Here is a 19,974-nt window from a genome sequence, read left to right on the forward strand (position 1 = left end):
CAGGTGTTTCATGTGTCCCACCTCAAGCACACCTGGCACAACCAGTGATGCCCTTGATTTGCTGCATCAGGTGTGCTTGAGACAACACCTTTGCATATTTGTGGCGTTGTGAGGGACTGTATTCAGGGGGCTGCATAATTTCAAGCCTGCAGAATTCATTAACAGTTGCATATTCAGATAAATTTGAGGGACAAACATTTGTTGTGTCGAGCTGTTTCAATGGCTTTTGTTTGATTTGTTCATTGCAAACAGCTGAAAGCCTGTAAATGTTGACAACCAACCTGATTTGCAATGTGGGCTGCATAATCTTGATTGCAACTGTAAAAGAAATTTGGTACTTCTAGAGAGATAGTCGTATAGGCATCTACTTTATCTGCTAAACCTTGTTTTCTAAGTTTCTCTTTCTTATCCATCCTCCACTAACCTTATCCAGAAAGGGGAAAAGCCTGTGTTTGGACTGTACCACTTCAAAGTGAGGAGTCGGTGTGTACCACATAATGGAACATTTTCAAAGAAAATGAAAACACTTCCACACCTAGAAAAACAGCATGCCAGAGAGGAAGGGGGAAATGCTTCTCCTCAACCCTTTCATCTCCTATGCAGAGCCAAGTAGTAGAGTATGAAGAAACATTGCCTTTGGGATTGGGTACCAATAAAACCTGCAAGCGCCAGACAGGTATGTAATGCTACATGGTTTAATACAAGGCTGGGGTAACAGTGTTTATCCACATGTTGTTGGCCTTCAGTGACCATCAGCCCCTGCAGCCTGGCCAATGATGAGAGTTATAAATTAACAATATATAGAAGGTCCAGGATATTTTAGCACATTCTGGAAATAATCCTCTTTTTTCCTATGGACTGGGTAGGTTTGGGGATGGGGGAAGCCCAGGACAGGCTGGCAGGGAAGTGACACACCCTCACACCAACCCTCCAAACCATGAGCAAACACAATCTCTCACAAAAGCTCTCGTTATCCTTTCCTGCAATGGCTTGATATAATGCCCTTACAAGACTCACCGACAAACACACCCACAAACAGAGTAGAGGTATGGAAAGTGAGTGCACATCTCACCTCTTCTGGGAGGGCTGCAAAGATGCCGCCACCTTGTCCTCACAGAACTTGCGCATAGTCAATGTGCTGAGGGCCTGGTCTGCACTACAGGAAGAACAAAGGGAAGAGGCACATCAGAACCCATGTGTCCTTATCTCTTCCACCACCTTCCCAAGCTTGTTTGGTAAGGACACAAGAGAGGGCCTTCTCAGTGGTTGCCCCCAGGCTTTGGAAGGAGCTGCTAGGTGAAGCTAGGTTGGCCTCCTCCCTCTTATCCTTACATGGCCTGAGTGGGGGGTTTTAATATGTGTAGCCTGCAAAATTAAATTGTAAACTGCCCAGAGAGTGCTTGAAGTGCTATGGGGCAGTATATAAGCAGCACACTTTAATAGATGGTTGTGCCTTACTGCTTTGAATGTATTTTTGGTGCTGCTTGTTTACCATCTTTTAGTGTGGTAACAAACAAACAAACAAACAAACAAACAAACAAATATTCAAGCAGGTTATTAGGCAATACATGTGTGGTGGTGGGGTGTTTCTACAGAACATTCTCTTGTGCAATTTAGATACACAGAATATGTGTAGAAACACATACGGTATTCTGTGTTTTTACAGAACACTCTCTTGTGCAACTTAGATAACATTTTAATGGTTTTAAAAATGTTCTTAAAATGTTGTAAATCTTCATTAATGTTTAACTTTTTTTAAATATAGTTTTTTTTATAGGATTTAAAACTTATTATTGTACAGTTTTATTTATTGTGTGCCGCCTTGGGTCCCCTAGGTGAGAAAGCTGGAATATAAACGAAATGAAATGAAAAAATCTTTAGATGTGCTGATCCTGGGTGACAATGAACACCGAAGCTGTGTTGTATCTGTTAGAAACCAAGCAAAGCAATTCTGGACAATGGAGAGAGAGGGAGATGCATGTACAGGGAAGAGGAAACCATCTTCAAAGAAAGGTTATATTCTACCCCCAACCCCAGCCTGCCACCCATAGGCTCTCCCTTGCTCATTACCTTGCAGAGATTTTGCTGTAGTGCATGTAGGCTGCTACGATGACGCCCGTCTTGCCCTTGTTCCCCTGACACAAAGAGACAGAACACGTTAAGAACAGGAGGTGGTTCCATAGTGCCAAAGGGTTGACACCTTAGAAGGAAGGGCACTTTTGCCCAAGCCTAGGAGCCAGCTGTCAAGAGTAAAAAAAAGCCTCGCCTCGCTCACCAGCTCTCCCCCAAGACAGCGCCTCTTGCACCCTCCATCTGGAACTGCAGCCCGCCAGCCAGCCCACCTGTCTGCCGGCTGGCAGGCTGCAGTTCCAGATGGAAGGTGCAAGAGGCACTGTCTTGGGGGAGAGCTGGTGAGCCAGACGCGTTGCCGGCCCTTTTCCCTGAGCTGCCGCCGCGTGATACCGGTGGGGGCTTTTCTCCTTTGGCAAGGCGAATTCTGTGAGGGTTTTTTAAAAAAAATTATGTCGTGCCCTCCACCCCGCTAGGCGGTCGCTGGTGCTCCCTCCCTTCTCCGCTTCTTCGTCCAGAGGAACCAGAGGAAGTAGTGGCCAGCAACGAGGGCTCACACACCCCTCCTCCTCTTTCTTGGAGTCCCAGCTGTGCTAAGGAAACTCCTGGGAGGCTTCCTTGGGCTCTTGCTCTGCTTGGTGGAAAATCTAATGCAGCCCAGCCTCACCCAGACTCTGCCTCCAGCGGCCCCCAGATAAATTGAGTTTGAGATCCCTGTTCTATATAGTCCTTTCTCCCTCTGCTACTCATTTCTGGACCACTTCTGTGCCATCCAACCAGCTGATACTTGGACTAAGAGTTTAACATTTCTAATAGCCTCACAATCTATCTGTACTGTGGGAAATTTAGCTGCAGAAAAAGTCTGGATCTTGGTTTCAGCCCCCGCAAAGAGTAAGAAGTTTACATATGATCATCTAACCCACAGTGCGATTTCTGCTAACAGGTAAATGATGGCTAGCAGGCAGTTTGGCCCTACTCTTAGATATAGAGTAGACAACTCTAGAGGTTCCAGGAAGCAGTTCTGCCCTCCTGTGGACCTTGCATACCCTCACCCACTGACTCACTGAAAAAGAAATGTGGACAAAATGCAGGCCAGACTTTGTCTACTTCCACCTTAAATGGAGTGCAGAAGGTCCATTCCGCAAGGCAATTGCACTCACAAGCCACAAGCCCTTGCTGCTATGCTACTTTTGCCGCAGGACCTTCTGAGTTACAGTTTCGGGATACACAGAAGACCCAGTTCATGATTATTAGAATACAGGCACCCTCTTCCCAGTTTCACGCTCGGCCTCTTGTCATCTCTTTTCTGTCCCCATCATGCCTCAATAAATCTACCTCTGTAGTGGCAGTAAAGGCTGTCAGTTTTCTCCCTGTACCTTGCAGTGAAGGACGACCACATGCTGGGGGTCAGAGTGTAGCCAGGTCTCCATGGCTTTGCAGATGGAGCAGATCTTGTCCAGCGGTGGAGCATGAAGGTCTGGCCAGCCAAAATCTTGCACCTATGTCAGAAAGAAAAGAACCACTGGAGATCAGAGCACGCTTATGTATGCATGCATATATGGGCCAGAAAAGAAAAAGCTTGAGGAACAGGTCCAAGATGGTCTGTCATACAAGAACTAGCCTTGTTATCTGCTGTCTCAGACCCAAACTTAATGATTAAACGATATGATGTGAATCAGACAAATGTGAAGGAGGTTTGGCATAGGTCCTAACTCCTTTACTATCCGCTGACAGTGGAAAGTACCGCATTTCCCCGAAAATAAGACAGGGTCTTATAAATTTTTGCTCCAAAAAACCGCTTATTTTCAGGGGATGTTTTATTTTTTCATGTACAACCATCTACATTTATGCAAATACATTCCTGTCATCATCTTCTGGTTGCTGCACAATGGTGGAGGGCGGGGTTTCACTCAACTGGAGCTTCTTTTTGTGGTAGGTCTTATATTACGAGCATCCTGAAACATCATACTTGGGCTTATTTTCAGGGTAAGTCTGATTTTTGGGGAAACAGTGTAGGCTGAACCTGAGAGGCAGGTTCACAAACAAAGAAGCAGAAGCACACTGGACCAAGTAGGACCCTTTATGCTTAAGAAACTCTGTAAAGCACTCTATACATTATTATAGGAATTCACATACTATGTCAATAACTATTATTTCTTCTTATGATAACAATGATCTACAAGAAGGATCCACCCTTCTCTATGATTACTCATTCTTTTTTTAAATAAATATTTTATTGTATTTTTTCTACTTTTCTATCCTTTGCAAACAGAGTGATTTATTACAATGTGCTCCATTCATTTCATCTTGTCTTATACTCTCTAACATAATACAGTGGTGCCTCGCAAGACAATTGCCTTGCCAGACCAAAAAAAAAAAAAAACGCTAGACAAAAGGGTCTGGTGAGGTTTTTGGGGCCTCGCAAGACGATTCTTCCTATGGCTGTTTTTCACACAACGAATGCGCTTGCAGAGGCTAGCCCAGCACCATTTTTGAAGATGCATCCTGACAGAGGTGCTGCGTTACCAGACTACGCCAGGGGGCGTAATGGTGAAGTGAACTGCTCAGAGATGAAACCAAACAGACACTGTTGTAGTGTTGAAAGTATTATTTACAATAAAGTCCATATATACAGGGTAAATACAGCTTCTCTTGGTCTTTATACAGTCCTGGTCATTCACAGTAGTTCCTCAGTTAGTAATGGTAAATTACAGTTTCCAGTAACCAAAGATTGTTACCAATGTAAATAGTCCAGCATCCACGAAGTCTTCTCCTCTCACCACGGAGATAGTCTTCTCCCAGGATCTTCTCCTTGCAATATGGCAAGTCTTCATCCAGTGATGCAAAATATACAGCTCTCAGCAACACGATCACCAGCAACACAACAATACAACCACTACCCAACAGCTACCCAAACTACCCAACAGTTTGTCTCTGCAAGCTTGGCTAGTTTTATTCTTGGATCATCCAATCACATTGGTTGTCACACAGCTGCCTCAATTAACCCAGCTGTGCTCCTTTGTAACATGTTGCTCTGCTAAATCTGATCCTGTAACAACTTATTCACTGAATTGCAATGAACAATTCCCTAGGTTGACTTTGTGACCTGTCACATCCCTTTCCCTTGCCTTCAGCAAGCCTCCGAACAGAAAAAGGAAAAAAAAAAGAAAGCCTTTCTCCATTCGGAGCCTTACCAAAAGCGGGGGAAAAGGGTGCGCTTTTCAAAAATTGGGCTGGACAAGCCTCTGCACGTGCAGCTCGGAGGGATCCCGGTGCTTCCCTTGCAGCATCGGAAGACTGGCGGGGGTCCCTCTGGGTGAGTGGTAAGGCTCCAAAGGCTTTCTTTTTTTCCCTTTTTCCATTCCAAGCCTTATCGAAGGCAGGGAGAAAGGGCACACTTTTCAAAAATGGTCCTGGACAAGCCTCTGCAAGCACAGCTCACCCAGAGGGACACCCCCGCTAGTCTTCTGACTCTGAAGCGCCTGGGTCCCTCCGAGCGGCGCTTGCAGAGGCTTGTCCAGCCCAATTTTTGAAAAGCGTGCCCTTTCTTCCTGCCTTCGGTAAGGCTCCAAAGGCTTTCTTTTTTTTCCTTTCTCCATTCAGAGCCTTACCGAAGGCAGGGAGAAAGGGCGCGCTTTTCAAAAATTGGGCTGGACAAGCCTCTGCAAGCACCGCTCGCCAGCTCAGAGAGACCCCTGTCACTCTTCCAATGGTGCAATGGAAGCCACGGGGGACCTCCTAAGGTGGCAATCCGGTGAGGGGCCCCCCCGCCAGTCCTCTGATGGTGCTTCCCCAGCTCCCTAACTGCTTCTTCCAGAATTCCCATAGAAACACATTAATTACATTTCAATGCATTCCTATGGGAAACCGCAGCTCGCAAGACGAAAATATCGCAAGATGACATTAACCCTGGAACGGATTAATTTTGTCTTGTGAGGTACCACTGTATTAATCTAATCTATTCTACTTAAATTGGTATAGATTTCATCCAGGTATAAAGAGCTTCCCCTTTATTATTATCCAGTCTATCATGTAGTGTATCTGTCAAAATATCCATTTCTGCTAGTTCCAAAATCTTCTCAATAAATTCCAATAAATAAAAAGAAGTTATGTTTACTCATTCTTAACAACTCATTGATTTTTATGAATTCATCAAACTCATAGCACATTTCAGTGGACTTCCCCCACAATCAAGAGGACAAGAAATTTGCTTTATTTTTAAGTACTTACCTATTTAAAGATGAAGGCTATGGTCATTCCTACCAGATCCAATCCTCAGATATCTCCTGACATGACTACAAATTAAACTGTCAAGTACATTTGATTGTCGTTACTCAGGATCACTGCTGGGGACCTGCCACCTAGTTTAACAGCTGCCACCTGAAAAGCTGGTGTGAAGCAGACCCTATTTCTCTCCATTCCTTTTGATTCACAGAAATTAACAGTTGACCACTGCTAGCTTGAATTTATGGCCTGTTTACTCTACATTTGGGGAGGTGCAGACATTTCAGTTCACAAGGTATTCACAACAAGAACACGACAAGAACATTTGAGGATGATTATTCTCATCTGAAGCAGCTCTCTAGCCAGCGTAAGCACACAGTCCCTTTTCTTCCTCACCTTGGGGTTCAGTCTGATGATGTCATGCCGTTTCTCTGACAGGTTGAGAAGCTGTGGATAGAAAGAAACATCTCATGGGGCTCAATGGCTTACTACTCCCCTTCTAGCCATAGTCAACTAACCTGCCTTTTTCCTTGACCAGCCAGTCCTTTCTTAGATATACAACAGGATGGTGTCCATGGTGATCTCCAAGACTGACTACTGCAACTTCCCTTGAGACTGACACACTAACCTCAGCAGCTCCAGAATGTAGCTACCAAATTGGTGACAGGTGTCAGCAAATTCAACCACATCTCCCCCAGCCTTGGCTCTCCAGCAGTGGTTACCTTGTGGCCTCCTGGGTCAAGTTCAAGGTTTTGGTCCTTAACCATAAAGTCCTTCATGGTTTGGGACCCTGTTACATGTTGGTGTGCATTACCCCAATAACATCAACCTGTGCCACCAAATCCTCCCAGGCAATGCTCCTCTGTGTTGACACACTGAGGGAGACCAGGAAAACATTCACTAGAAGCCAAGCCTTCTTGGTTGTGTTACCAGCCTTTTGGAATCAGCTCCCAGTCTAGCTGAGCCTGGCCCCCTCCTGGCTCACATTTAGGAGGTTGCTCAAGATACTGAAAATGGGCAGTGGTTGTGATTTTCAAAAGGTGCTGAAAAGTTGTGGCAAGTTGCTTAAGAGTTGAGTTGCCACTCTAGGTGGCTTTAAGAATTGTCACTGAACTTTTCCTGGCATTCTATTTTTTTCCCTAGTGAAAGGGCATCTTTGGGTCCAGAAAAACAGCCTTAGCACTTCGTAAGAACCAGAATTTATACTTTCCCTCACCTCTGAATTAGGGCATTGATGCTGAGGAATAGGAAGCAGGGAGAATTTTATTACTCTGTTTTGACATGGCAAGGCGTCTCTTGAGGAGTCAGTCGTATCGTATGTACTGAATGTATTCCCATGCATCAAGAAAGTTTTATGTCTTATATGCTGTCAAGTCACACCTAACTTAACAGTTTTTCAGGTTACGTGAGATATTTAAGGATTTATTTTACCAGTTCCATTCTCCCTGCCCCAGTGAGCTCCCATGGCTGAGCAGGGATTCGAATCAAGGCCTCCTGAGTCCCAGCCTATCACTACATCTCTTATACTTCACTGGCTCTCAGCCAGACAGTTAGCAATTCCAGTTTTATGCACCCAACTTACAATAATTCACCCAAATTCACTTTACTTGGCTTATCATTACCATATACTTGTCCTCGTGCTTGGATTTAAGCATCTGGGCCACCTCCCGGAGGTTGCCCCGGTAACGCTGCTCCTCCAAGCCAGGGGGAAAGAAGACAGAGATGATGCGCTCAGTGATGTAGATGAGGTCAAAGTCATACTTGCGCTCCATTACGTGATCCAAGCTGAAACTCCTAAAAGAAAGAAAGGAACAATTCTTGAGTGAGTCAAATCTTGCATAGGTGTATTGTGATCTAAAGAGGCCCAACACACAACTTTACACACCAAACACAGGAATATTTTAGTAAGATAATGGGATGAAGCAGTTTTTCTTCTTAAAAAAGTCTCCTGTTATGATTTCAAGTCTGTAAATTAGTGTTTGTATAAAGCCATATTAAGGCATTTTAACTGCTCCTAAACCATAATCCAGTGCAGAGCAAAGCCACTGGTCCATACCATGGAGTATCCTATCAAAAATCACTGTTGGTCTTAGTTTATTTGTTCAGATAGGTGCAAGGTTAAAAGTTAAAGCTGAGTTAAAAGGCTCCTTTGGAAGGCATCTATTTCAGACACACACACCTTCAATATAGAAATTTTGCAGTGTAATTTTGCTATTATGTATTTATGTCTAACAAATAGGCATCCATCCTCTGCTTGAAAACTTATAACGAGGAAAACCTTGGTCTCCCTAAACCCTTTTGAACAGCTTGCATGATTAAGAAGTTTCTCCTAATGTTCAGCCCAAACCCACTTTCCATGCATTAGTACCAGTCTTGCCCCCCTCTACAGCAGTGGTCCTCAATGCTCCAGATGTTTTGGATCTCAACTTCCAAAAACCCCAGGCCAATGGTCAGGCTTCTGTGAGTTGAAATTCAGAACCACCTGGAGAAGGGTTCACACACCCTTCAGAACAACAGAAGACAAGTCTCCTGCATGACCACAGATAACTGAAAAGCATGGGGTGATGGAATCAAGAAACAGTTTTTCAGTTCATTCACTATTTGTACATATTGCATCCTAATGCCAACTCGGATGATGATAGAATCTGAAGAAAAGGTTTGTTTCCAGGTCTTAATGCAATGGAGGGAGAGGCAGCATACGGAAAATGCTTCCTCTTCCCCAGACTTAAGGAGACACAGCTTGCCATGCTAGAGCCACAGAGAACAAATGAATGCTCTACAGTTGTGCAGTACATGTCCCAGGACACTGCCTTTAGCAGGACTGAGCCAAAGAAGGAAAGACTTTTAACAAACACCTTCAGCAGAACTGAACCTCTTTGCTGAATAAAAAACAAAACAGAAAACCCTTCCTGATTTCTCAATGACACCAAAAGGGGGCAGCAGTGCTTATTTATATATTATATGGTCAATATTTCTGGAATTCACTTCATTCAGCAGGAGTGAACCTCAGTATGTCGCCCACTCCACACATGGGTGTGTGTGTGTGTGTGTGTGTGTGTGTGTGTGTGTGTGTGTGTGTGTGTGTGTGTGTGTGTGTGTGTGTTTGTTTGTTTGTTTGTTTGTTTGTTTGTTTGTTTACAGTTTCCTAACTTGCATTCACTGCATAATCCTTTACCAGACAGAAACAGTCATGTGATCGACTCAGGAAATATTAATTGGCTTCTTCTCTCTCCACCACCACCATTGTTGGTGTTGTTTCCTGCTGTCAATTTGCCTCTGACTCATGGTGACCCTATGAATGTGCACTCTCCAAAATGTACTGTTCTCAGCTGCCCTGCTATGTTCTTGCAGACTCAAGCCTGTGGGTTCTTAAAGAGCAGAGGTCCCCAACCTCCGGTCCGCAGCCTGGTGCTGGTCCGTAGCTATGGAAGGACTGGGCCATGGAGACAGATCTCCTGCCCCCCGCATGCATTCCCCCCACCCGCATGCATGCCCCGGCCACCCATGAACATGCCCCCAGTCACCCACGTATGTGCGAACACCCCCCCACACGTCCATGCATGTGTAGGAGCGCCCCTGCCCTTCCATGCATGCACACGAGCACCCCCTGCCCATCCGCGAGCGCACACTGCCCATCCACAAGTGTGCGGGGTGCCCTGCCCCCCCACAGACCCTCCCCCCCAACCAGTCCACGGTTCAGAAAAGGTTGGGGGCCACTATTTCAGAGAATGCATCCATCTTGTATTTGGCCTTCCTCTTTCCTTGCCGCCTTCGATCTTTACCAACATTATTGTCTTTTCCAGAGTCTTTCCTTCTCATGATGTGCTAAAAGTAGGACAGCCTCAGTTTAATCATTTTTGCCTCCAGACGTACTTCAAGTATCTGATCTAGGACCCACTTTGTCTTTCTGGTAAACCAGGATATCCAAAAAGCTCTTCTCCAGTACCACATTTCAAACAAATCATTTTTTTCCTGTCAGCTTTCTTTACTGTCCAGCTTTCACACCCATGCATGTTGATTGGAAATACAAGAGTGTGGATGATCTTGATCTTTGTCTCCATGAACACATTGTTACACTCGATGATCTTTTGTACAGTGGTGCCCCGCATAGCGAGGTTCCGGATTAACCATCGCTATGGGGAAACATCGCTATACGGAACAAAAAAGTTCCAAATGGGCCCCAAACTCACTGTTATGCAATGTTCCTCCATAGCGCAGGCATTTTCGCGCCCTCGGTAAGTGAGGGCAGGGCACGAAAACGCTGCGTGCGGCCATTTTGGGTGTTCTGGCGGCCATTCTGGAACCACCAAACAGCTGATTTAAAAAAAACGCTATGCGAAGATTGGTAAGCGAAACGCTTACCGATCATCACAAAGCGAGTTTTTGCCTATCTAGGCATCGGTATGTAATCGCATTAGCGATCCCAAAAAACGGATCGCTATGCGAATTCGTCGTTAAACCGTGCGCTCGTTATGCGAGGCACCACTGTAGTTCGTCATTGCTGTCCTTCCTAGTCCTATTCTTCTCATTTCTTGGCTGTTGACTGAACCAAGGTGTACAAAATCTTTAACAATTTCAATTTATTTGTTGTCTGTGTTAAAACTGTGCAGTTCTTCTGTAGTCATGTTTTTTCTTCTTCTTAATATTCAACTGCAGTCCTGTTTTGGCACTTTCTTCTTTGATTTTCCCCTAACAATCATTTCAAGTCATTGCTGCTGTCTGACAGTAAGATGGTGCCATCTGCATATCTTAAATTATTGACGTTTCTTTCACCCATTTTCATTCCTTCTTCATCTGAATTTCCTCCAGCTTTCCATTTGATATATTCTATATACAGATTGGACAGATAAGGGGATAAAATGTACGCTTGTCTTTACACTGTTGCCTATAGGAAACTATTATTTCTCTCCATATTCTGTCCTAACAGTAGCTTCTTGTCTATAATGCAGATTATACATCAGGACACTCAAGTGCTGAGGCACACCCACTTATTTCAGAACAACCCATAGTTTCTCATTATCCACACAATCAAAGGCTTTGCTATAGTCTATAAAGCACAGGTGGATCTTCTGAAATTCTTTAGTGTGCTCCAGTAGCTGGCAAATATTTGCAGTATGATCTCAAGTGCTTCTTTCTTTTTGGTATTCAGCTTAAACTTCAGGCATTTCTCATTTCATATTTTGCACAGGAAATCAATAATGATTTAAGAAAGAATAGTCACCCTTTTAAAAAAATACGCTGCCATTTTATTTTGGCAGAGGTGTTTAGTTTAGCTGTGGGAGGAGCTCCCAATGAGTGAAAAGATCAGCCCAGAAGAAGCATTCCATAATTCAGTAGTTTAGGCGGAGCCAGAGGTAAGGGAGTTCGATTCCCCACTGTGTCTCCTGCGAGTAGAGCCAGCCTATGTAGCCTTGGGCAATTTGCACAGTCCCAGGGCACTCCCAGAAGAAAGGCAGGGAAAAGCACTTCTGAGTACTCTGTACTTAGAAAACCTGGAAAGGGCTGCCATGAGTTAGAATTGACTTGGTGGCACATGATGATGATCTATGAGTGGATTGCTCCTGATCCTCAGCTTATTATGGTTCCCCTTTCCCTACGTTTCCTTCTGTGCATAAGATACAGTACAGGACAACCTACATTAAAAAGAATTTGTCAGGAAAAGTAACACGTAGAAGCTGACCTGTGTGTTGTGCCACCTCATCCAAACACCTCCCCACAATACTAGGTTTTTCTTCCCGCACTACACAGGTCACTTACCGGGGCAGTGTATTCCGTTGCTTTGCAGTATTGAGGGACTTCGTAGAGCCCTGGAAAATTAAGAGGGGGGAGGAGAGGGAAGGAATTTAGCATTCAGCAAAAACAGCACTGCCAAAATGTAGCATCAACAGACCAAGAATGAAATAGAGCAGCAGGTAGGAAAACAAAAACGAAAGAAAAAATTATGACGCTGGTTGACTTTCTAAAGGCAACACCACTAATAAGGATTATTGTAAGAATTCAGATTAAGAGAACAGAAAGACAGAACTGGAGAAAGCTAGTCTCATGGACTACAGCTCCTAGAATTCACTAATCAGCATGGCTAGCTGTGGGTTCTGGGAGTTATAGTCTAGGAATTTACCTTTTCCAAACTCTATATAAAACACCAGTATGGGAATCAAATTGAAAAAAAGTACTTGAACCTTCTAATTGCAAATGTTTGTTCGTTTAGTCAGACTTTGGGAAGAGAGGCCAATAGCTTTATCAGCTCATTCTTCTTAATCTGTTAAAATAATGGCTGGAATCCTGTTACACAGTTACACGGACGGCATAACTTTTGGAAGTAAATGACTCTAAATTAATAAATCTTTGTAGATATTATCTGTTGCATTCTGAGCTGCAGAATTTAACATTCAATAGAAAATATCTACAGAGATTTTTTATGGCGATTTCTTAACTTAGAATTTGCCTCCAAAAATCACACTGCTTGCATAACAGCGCAACAAGATGTCAGCCAATAAACAGAACTGCTAGATAGCTCAGTGGTTTAATTATCTGGTGGTGGACCTAGAGGTTGGGAGTTCAATTCCCCCCATGCTTCCCTGACAGGGGCAAGACTGGATGATCCACAGGGTCCCTTCCAGCTCTGAAAATCTAAGACTATTACTATAAATCCTATTATAAAATACTATACTGCAATAATAATAATAATAATAATAATAATAATAATAATAATAATAATAATAATAATAATAATAATAATAATAACAACAACAATAATAACAACAATAACAACAATAACAACAATAACAACAATAACAACAACAACAACAACAACAACAACAACAATAACAACAACAATAATAATAATAATAATAATAATAATAATAATAATAATAATAATAATAATAATAATAATAATAATAATAATAATAATAATAATAATAATAATAATAATAATAATAATAATAATAATAATAATAATAATAATAATAATAATCCTAGAAGTGCAGAGCGGAAAGGGTCCCTATGGATCACAGAGTCCAGTCTCTGTCAGGGAGGCCTAGGGGGGGAATTGAACTCCCAACCATTGCCTCTGCAGCCAGAGACTTAAACCCCTGAACTGTCTGTTTTTGAAGGGGGAGGGACAACGTGGAGCCCTTCAAATGTTGTCAAACTACAACTCCCATATTCCCTTACCATTGTCTACATTGACTAGAGCTGTTGGAAGTTGCCGCCCAACAACGCCTGGAGGGCTGCAGCATATGGAGAAGCCCTTGCTCTCCAGGGCTACAGATATTTTGCTTGTGTTTAACCTTAGCTTGGTAAATATATTCTTAGCCTAATCTGAGCCCTGTCGAGAGGAGATCGGTACAGAACCCTGCCGCTTGCTTCCCTTGCTTCTCTGAGCAGAAGGCAGCCTGCCCATAGAGGTCGGTGTCCTCATGAAGAGACTTTTGGTGCCATTTATTCATCAACTGTTTACATACAAAACATTCAGGTCGAGCAGATGGAAGCCCAGCTTTGCACGCAAACGGTGTTAGAATCACAGTCTTGGAAGGGATCTTACAGCTCTGTCCTAATTCAACCTCCAACATCAATCAGTGCAGGATCAGCAGTGCTAGCCATCAGGTGAGAGACATCCAATTTCTTCATATTTTACAGCTTCTTCTTGTAGCCAGAAGTCTCTAAACAACTTTTTCCAGCAGATATTAAACTCAGGTGCTGTTTCCAACAATCTCTGATATTCAGTTTGCCAAAAACAGTCACCCAGTCCGATAAGTTTCAGTGGCTTTGAATAGCTATCAGCTGAAACAATGCTATTGTTCATCAGTGAATGTCAAATTATGCTACATATACTATACTTAATTGCCAACCATTAGGTAAATTCCTACTTATGGCAACCCTTTCCAGGTAGAGAATACTCAGAAATGGTTGACCATTCGCTTCTTCTGGGGGTGTCCTGAGACTAGGCAGTTTGCCCAAGGCCATACAGGCTGGCTGTACTTGCAGGAAGCACAGTGGGGAATCAAACTCCCAACTTCTGGTTATGTAGGCCAGGGTTCCCTAACCTTTTTAACCCCGTGGACCGGCTGGGGAAGGCTTTAAAAAGTTGTTTCAACAAAACAAAAAGACTGAATAGACTTCTCTTCAGGACATCTTTGAAATCTTGAGGAAATCTTTGTTTGAGATTTACTTCCTAGTAGAGTTTCTCCTCTATAGTTTTTTTAAATAAAAATTATGTGTCAGTTAAGAGTTTTTGACCAAGGAATGTATGACCAGCAATATAAAGAGGAATAATAAAAACATGTTTAAATATGTTAGAATCAGGAAACATGCCAGAGAAGCGGCTGGCGCTCTGGATGGTGACAGAGGTAAAGGGGAGGTAAAGGGGGACTTGGAGATTCAGAGAAATTAAATGAGGTATTTGCATCTGTCTTCACAACAGATGACCTTGGGCAGATTCTGCTGCTTGAACTGCCCCTCCTGATTAATGAATTAAATAAGATACAGTAGTACCTCAGTTTGCGAAATGGATCTGTTCTATGCAACGCTACGTAGTATGGAAATTTCGCAAACTGAAATGCTAATTGTGCTATGAAAGGGATGGAGCTATAGGAGCAATAGGTAAAGGTACAGGTTCCCCTTGACACTTAGTCCAGTCGTGTCTGAGTCTAGGGGGTGGTGCTCATCCCCGTCTCCAAGCTGTAGAGCCAGTGTTTATCCATAGACAGTTTCTGTGGTCATGTGGCCAGTGTGACGAGGCACAGAATGCCATTACCTTCCCACCAAATGGTGGTACCTATTTATCTACTCGCATTTGCATGTTTTCGAACTGTTAGGTTCGAATAGGAGTAATGTGCCCTGGAAAAACCCTTTCGTAGTGTGAAAAAAAGAAGAGAAAACAAGGTAAAGCAGGGATTTATTTCTTATGGATTTCAGTTTGTAAACCAAAAATTACGTAAACTGGGCCGTTCACAAACCAAGGTACTATTGTACAGGTTAAAAGAGAGGATGTTTTAGACCTAATTGATAAATTGAAGATCAATAAGTCACCGGGGCCAGATGCACCCACCTAAGGTTTATTAAGGAACTGAGGAATGAAGTGGCTGATCTCTTAACTAAAATATACAACTTGTCCCTTAAAACGGCCACAGTGCCAGAGGACTGGAGGCCAGCACATGTCACTCCAATCTTTAAAAAAGGGAAGGAGGGGGGGACCCGGGAAACTACAGGCCAGTTAGCCTGACGTCTGTTCCAGGGAAGATGGTGGAGAGCCTCATTCAAGATAAAATCTTAAAACACATAGAGGAACAAGCCTTGCTGAGGGAAAATCAGCATGGTTTCTGTAAGGGTAAGTTTTACCTCACAAAACTTTTAGAATTCTTTGAAAAGGCCAACAGGCATGTGGATGCGGCCGAACCAGTGGATATTGTCTATCTGGATTTTCAGACGGCATTTGACGCAGTCTCTCACCAAAGTCTGCTGAGAAAACTCCACAGTCAGGAGATAAGATGCAGGTCCTCTTATGAATTGAGAAGTGGTTGAGAACCAGGAAACAAAGAGTAGGTGTCAATGGGCAATTATCACAATGGAGAGAGGTGCAAAGCAGTGTGCCCCAGGGATCTGTTATTTTCACCCTGTTCATAAATGACTCGGAGACAGGGATAAGCAGTGAGATGGCCGAGTTTGCAGATGACCCAAAATTTTTCTGGGTGGTGAAGACCAGAAGGATCTCTCCAAATTGGGAGAATTGGCGGAAAAATGGCCAATCCCAGGTGGCCTTCACAGGATCACCGGAATGTAAGAAAATGTAAAGTAATGCACATTGGGGCAAAAAAAAAAAAATCAAAGCATTATTTATCAGCTAATGGGTTCTGAGCTGTCCATGACAGATCAGGAAAGCGATCTTGGTGTGCTGGTGAATAGCTAGATGAAAGTGTCAACCCAGCGTGTGATGGCAGTGAAGAAGTCCAATTCCATGCTAAGTATCATTAAAAAGGGGATTGAAAATAAAACAGCCAACATTATAATGCCATTGTACAAAACAATGGTAAGGCCGCACCTGGAGTATTGCATACAGTTCTGGTCTCCACACCTCAAAAAAGACATAGTGGAACTGCAAAAGGTGCAGAAGAGAGCAACTAAAATGATTACTGGGCTGGGGCACTTCTCTTATGAGGAAAGGCTACAGCATTTTGGGTTCTTTAGTCTCAGAAAAGGAGCCTGAGGGGGGGACGTGACTGAGACATATAAAATTATGCAGGGGATGGATAAAGTGAATAGACGGAAACTCTTTTCCCTCTCACACAATACTAGAACCAGGGGACATCCACTCAAATTGAGAGTTGGGAGAGTGAGAACAGATGAAAGAAAATATTTCTTTACCCTTGTTTGTGGAACTCCTTGCCATGGGATGTGATGATGGCATCTGGTCTAGATGCCTTTAAAAGGAGATTGGACAGATTTCTAGAGGAAAAGTCCACTGCAGGTTACAAGTCATGATGGGGATGTATAACCTTCAGGCTTAGAAGGAAAGTACCTCCAAATGCAGGGGACAGGTATTAGGAGACAGGTATCTAGTCCTCTCGTGGGCTCCCAGAGGCATCTGGTGGGGCCACTGGGAAATACAGGAAGCTGGACAAGATGGGCCTTGGCTGATCCAGCAGGGCTCTTCTTATGTTCTTATGAGCTTCATGAAGAAATGAACTTTCAATTGAAAGTGTCATAGAGCTAAACTGTGCCCTTTCCCAACTAAACAACCTCTAGAACAAAATAAAAAGTGGAGGCAAGAGCAGTGAAAAAGTTTGGGAAGGCATGGGAGTTTTATGCTGCTGTTACTAAGAGAAGCATTATGTTACATGGACAGCAGGAAAATTATGTCTGTCCTCTTAAAGCTTCCTGACCAAGAAAGCAGAGAAGATTAAAACCGATTGGACCAAAGGTTCAAGGAGAAGATGATGACGTGGGCATTAATTCAATGCAAGGGCATGCCAGACAAAGAAGTCCTGCTCCAACAGCTCAACTCCCTGTAAATAAATAATGCCAATGGGACATGTATTATCCCTATATGAGAAGGTCATATTTATTTCCTGTATGTTTCACAGTATTAGAGCATTGTATTCTATGGTTTCTAGACATATGTTGGACCCATGTCCATGTCCACTTCATAAATCAGTACTATAGTGTAGCTCATGCTTCAGCTTCCTCCTGTAACTTGGAACTGAGCTGGTTCTAGGGTTATGCCAAAATAGTTACCAAGCCTTAGTGTGTGAGAACTGGAAACCAAATTAGACCAATATCATTCACAGCTGGACCCACACCAGAAGGGGAACCAAAATGTGTAACGGTTTCAATCTGATTATCAGGGGCACAAATTCATATTGGGGCAAATGAAAAGCTGAACTGAAGGGGAAGTGTTCGGCTTAATTTCCATTGGTTTCCAAAGCAGCACGCTTTGCTTTGCTTTGGTTCCAGAACGAGCCAAGGTATGACAAATGGCATTTCTTTTTGTGACTTGTATTTGTACCCATTTATATTTTGTGTGGGTGTGAGTGCTGACTCTTTTATTGCCTCCAAGGAGGCTACCAGCACAGCTGAGGTCAACAGCGCTTCCGAAGGGTTCCCACCAGTGATGTTGGCAAGTCTTTCGGTCTGGGTCCTAAGTCTGAGTCTTTGGCAGCCCCAAGCCCCAGGTCTGAGTCCCTCTTGAAAACACTCCCCCACTGCCGCCCCCAAAAAGGGAGGGGCAGGTTGGCACTGAGTCGTGAGTTGAGTCTGAATCTTTTTTTGGGGGGGGGGAAACTCGAGTTGAGTCCGAGTTGAGTTGCTGGTGCAACTTAAGTCCAACTTGACAGCAAGTTGCAGGACTTGAGTCTCCATCCCTGGTTCTCACTTTTTTAGTAGTGGTCGCCAGTTTCTCCCACCATGCCTGGGAACAACACTGTATCATAAAAATCAGAGACAATGGAACAGGAATGGCCAAGAAGCTGTGGCAAAGTCAACACTGACACTGAAGGGGTGATGGGAGAGGCATAAAATTAGAGGAAGAAAGCAAACAAGAATCAAGCCGACCTTTGGGTAGAGTGGGTGGCATATAAGTTAAATAAATAGATAGATAGATAGATAGATAGATAGATAGATAGATAGATAGATAGATAGATAGATAGATAGATAGATAGATAGATAGATAGATAGATAGATAGATAGATAGATAGATAGATAGATAGATAGATAGATAGATAGATAGATAGATAGATAGATAGATACATAAATGAATGAATGAATAAAACAAAACTAACCAGAGAAATGAAGCCAGTAATGAACCTAAGGCAATTTTAATGAAGAAGTCATAAAATAAGCGAAGCTTTGTAAGTATCAAAATGAATGGATTTACAGACAGAAGGAAAGTGCCCTTGCACACCCACACTGGTTCTGTGTCAGTACCATGGCTTGGGAGGCAAATCAAACATGAAAACGCGCATGTGAGTTCCGAAAAAGCAGAATAAAATGGAGCCTTACCAAGTGCTCAATGCGCCGGACTGGGGCTGTATTCCGCCTCTTGTCATGTGGGAAAAGGAAACAAGGAGAATGCAAAGTTTATTTGGGGGGGAAACGAACAACATTAAACAGAAGTTTGCTGGTAGTGCTGTAGTGGTTTTCCTTGAGAAACCAGTCGTGGGAACATAACCAGCAGCCATGGGGGGGGCCTGCAGCTGGCTTGTGTAAACTGTCTACCAACAGCTTGATCCTCAGACAAAGCTGAAGGAAGAGTATGCAGGGCAATGGCTGCATTATACTTTTTCTACAGGAGGTGTCACAGAAGGAGGCTGTGCTTACAGGAACACACTTAATATAAACACACATATCCCCACCACCACCATCTGCAAAGCATCTGAGTACGTTAAACCTCTGGCTCCAAAGCAATCCCCACATATTTCAGGCAAAGGTCTTTGACCCTTTCCTTTTGCAGTCCACTTTCCACTATTCATTGGGAATCCCAGGCGGTCTTCACAGGATCACTGGAAATCTGTAGTGCAGCATAAAATCCCATTTTTTTACATGCATCCAAGTCGAGCTGGTATTATAGAAGGTGCAGGAACAAGCATACAGCCATGCAGTGAATGTAAACCTTAAAATTTTTTTGTTTGCTTAAAATCAAAGCATTTGGACAGAGCCTGCTTAAATCATAAGGCAGGAATGAAGCCTTTGCCTTAGGCATTTTATTTCAAATTTAGAGGGGACAGCAAATTCTTGATGACAACATAGCAAACATTGGAAGAAGGTGATGGTTTTGCATGGCCCACGCAGACTGTATAGTTTGATAGCTCCAGGACTTTCAGCAGCTTGCCATATCCTAGGAACAGACTTTCACAGACAGGCCATGGTGCCACACAGCCAAAGGCAGCTAGAAAAACAGTCTCTTTTGACTTTAAAACTTTAAAATGCTTTGGGTCTGGCCCAAGGTTCATCTCAAGCACCTTTGTCCTTCACCCCTTAGTGGGGAGTCAAAACTTACTCATCCCTTTTTTTTTCTTTCCACAGTGGAAAGGTAGAGTGCAGCACCTTGCCTTCTGCTCTTTTCCTGAGGAAACGCTGGTGGGTGACAGCACGGTGTGCTCCTGAGAGAAGGCTTTGAGGGAAGGAACCTCCCACAACACACACGTTCCCCATGTTCTTTCCTTTGGGAACTGGCTAGCAAAG

General features: G+C 43.4%; 1 protein-coding gene across 7 annotated transcripts in view; it reads right to left on the bottom strand.

Annotated features, from left to right (window-relative positions):
* Window positions 1-19,974, bottom strand: part of TNS2 (tensin 2) — a 158,943-nt gene that overhangs the window by 30,484 nt on the left and 108,485 nt on the right. For all 7 annotated transcript variants that reach the window (XM_072991230.2, XM_072991233.2, XM_072991231.2 and 4 more), the window contains 7 exons: window positions 18,793-18,831; window positions 12,052-12,101; window positions 7,917-8,088; window positions 6,691-6,741; window positions 3,447-3,569; window positions 2,071-2,135; window positions 1,073-1,156 (listed from right to left, as the gene is read on the bottom strand). In XM_072991230.2, the coding sequence (XP_072847331.2) occupies window positions 1,073-1,156; window positions 2,071-2,135; window positions 3,447-3,569; window positions 6,691-6,741; window positions 7,917-8,088; window positions 12,052-12,101; window positions 18,793-18,831 (584 nt within the window). The remainder of the gene's footprint in view (window positions 1-1,072; window positions 1,157-2,070; window positions 2,136-3,446; window positions 3,570-6,690; window positions 6,742-7,916; window positions 8,089-12,051; window positions 12,102-18,792; window positions 18,832-19,974) is intronic.

The sequence above is a fragment of the Pogona vitticeps genome, chromosome 2, assembly GCF_051106095.1.
Source record: "Pogona vitticeps strain Pit_001003342236 chromosome 2, PviZW2.1, whole genome shotgun sequence".
NCBI classification, from domain to species: Eukaryota; Metazoa; Chordata; class Lepidosauria; order Squamata; family Agamidae; genus Pogona; species Pogona vitticeps.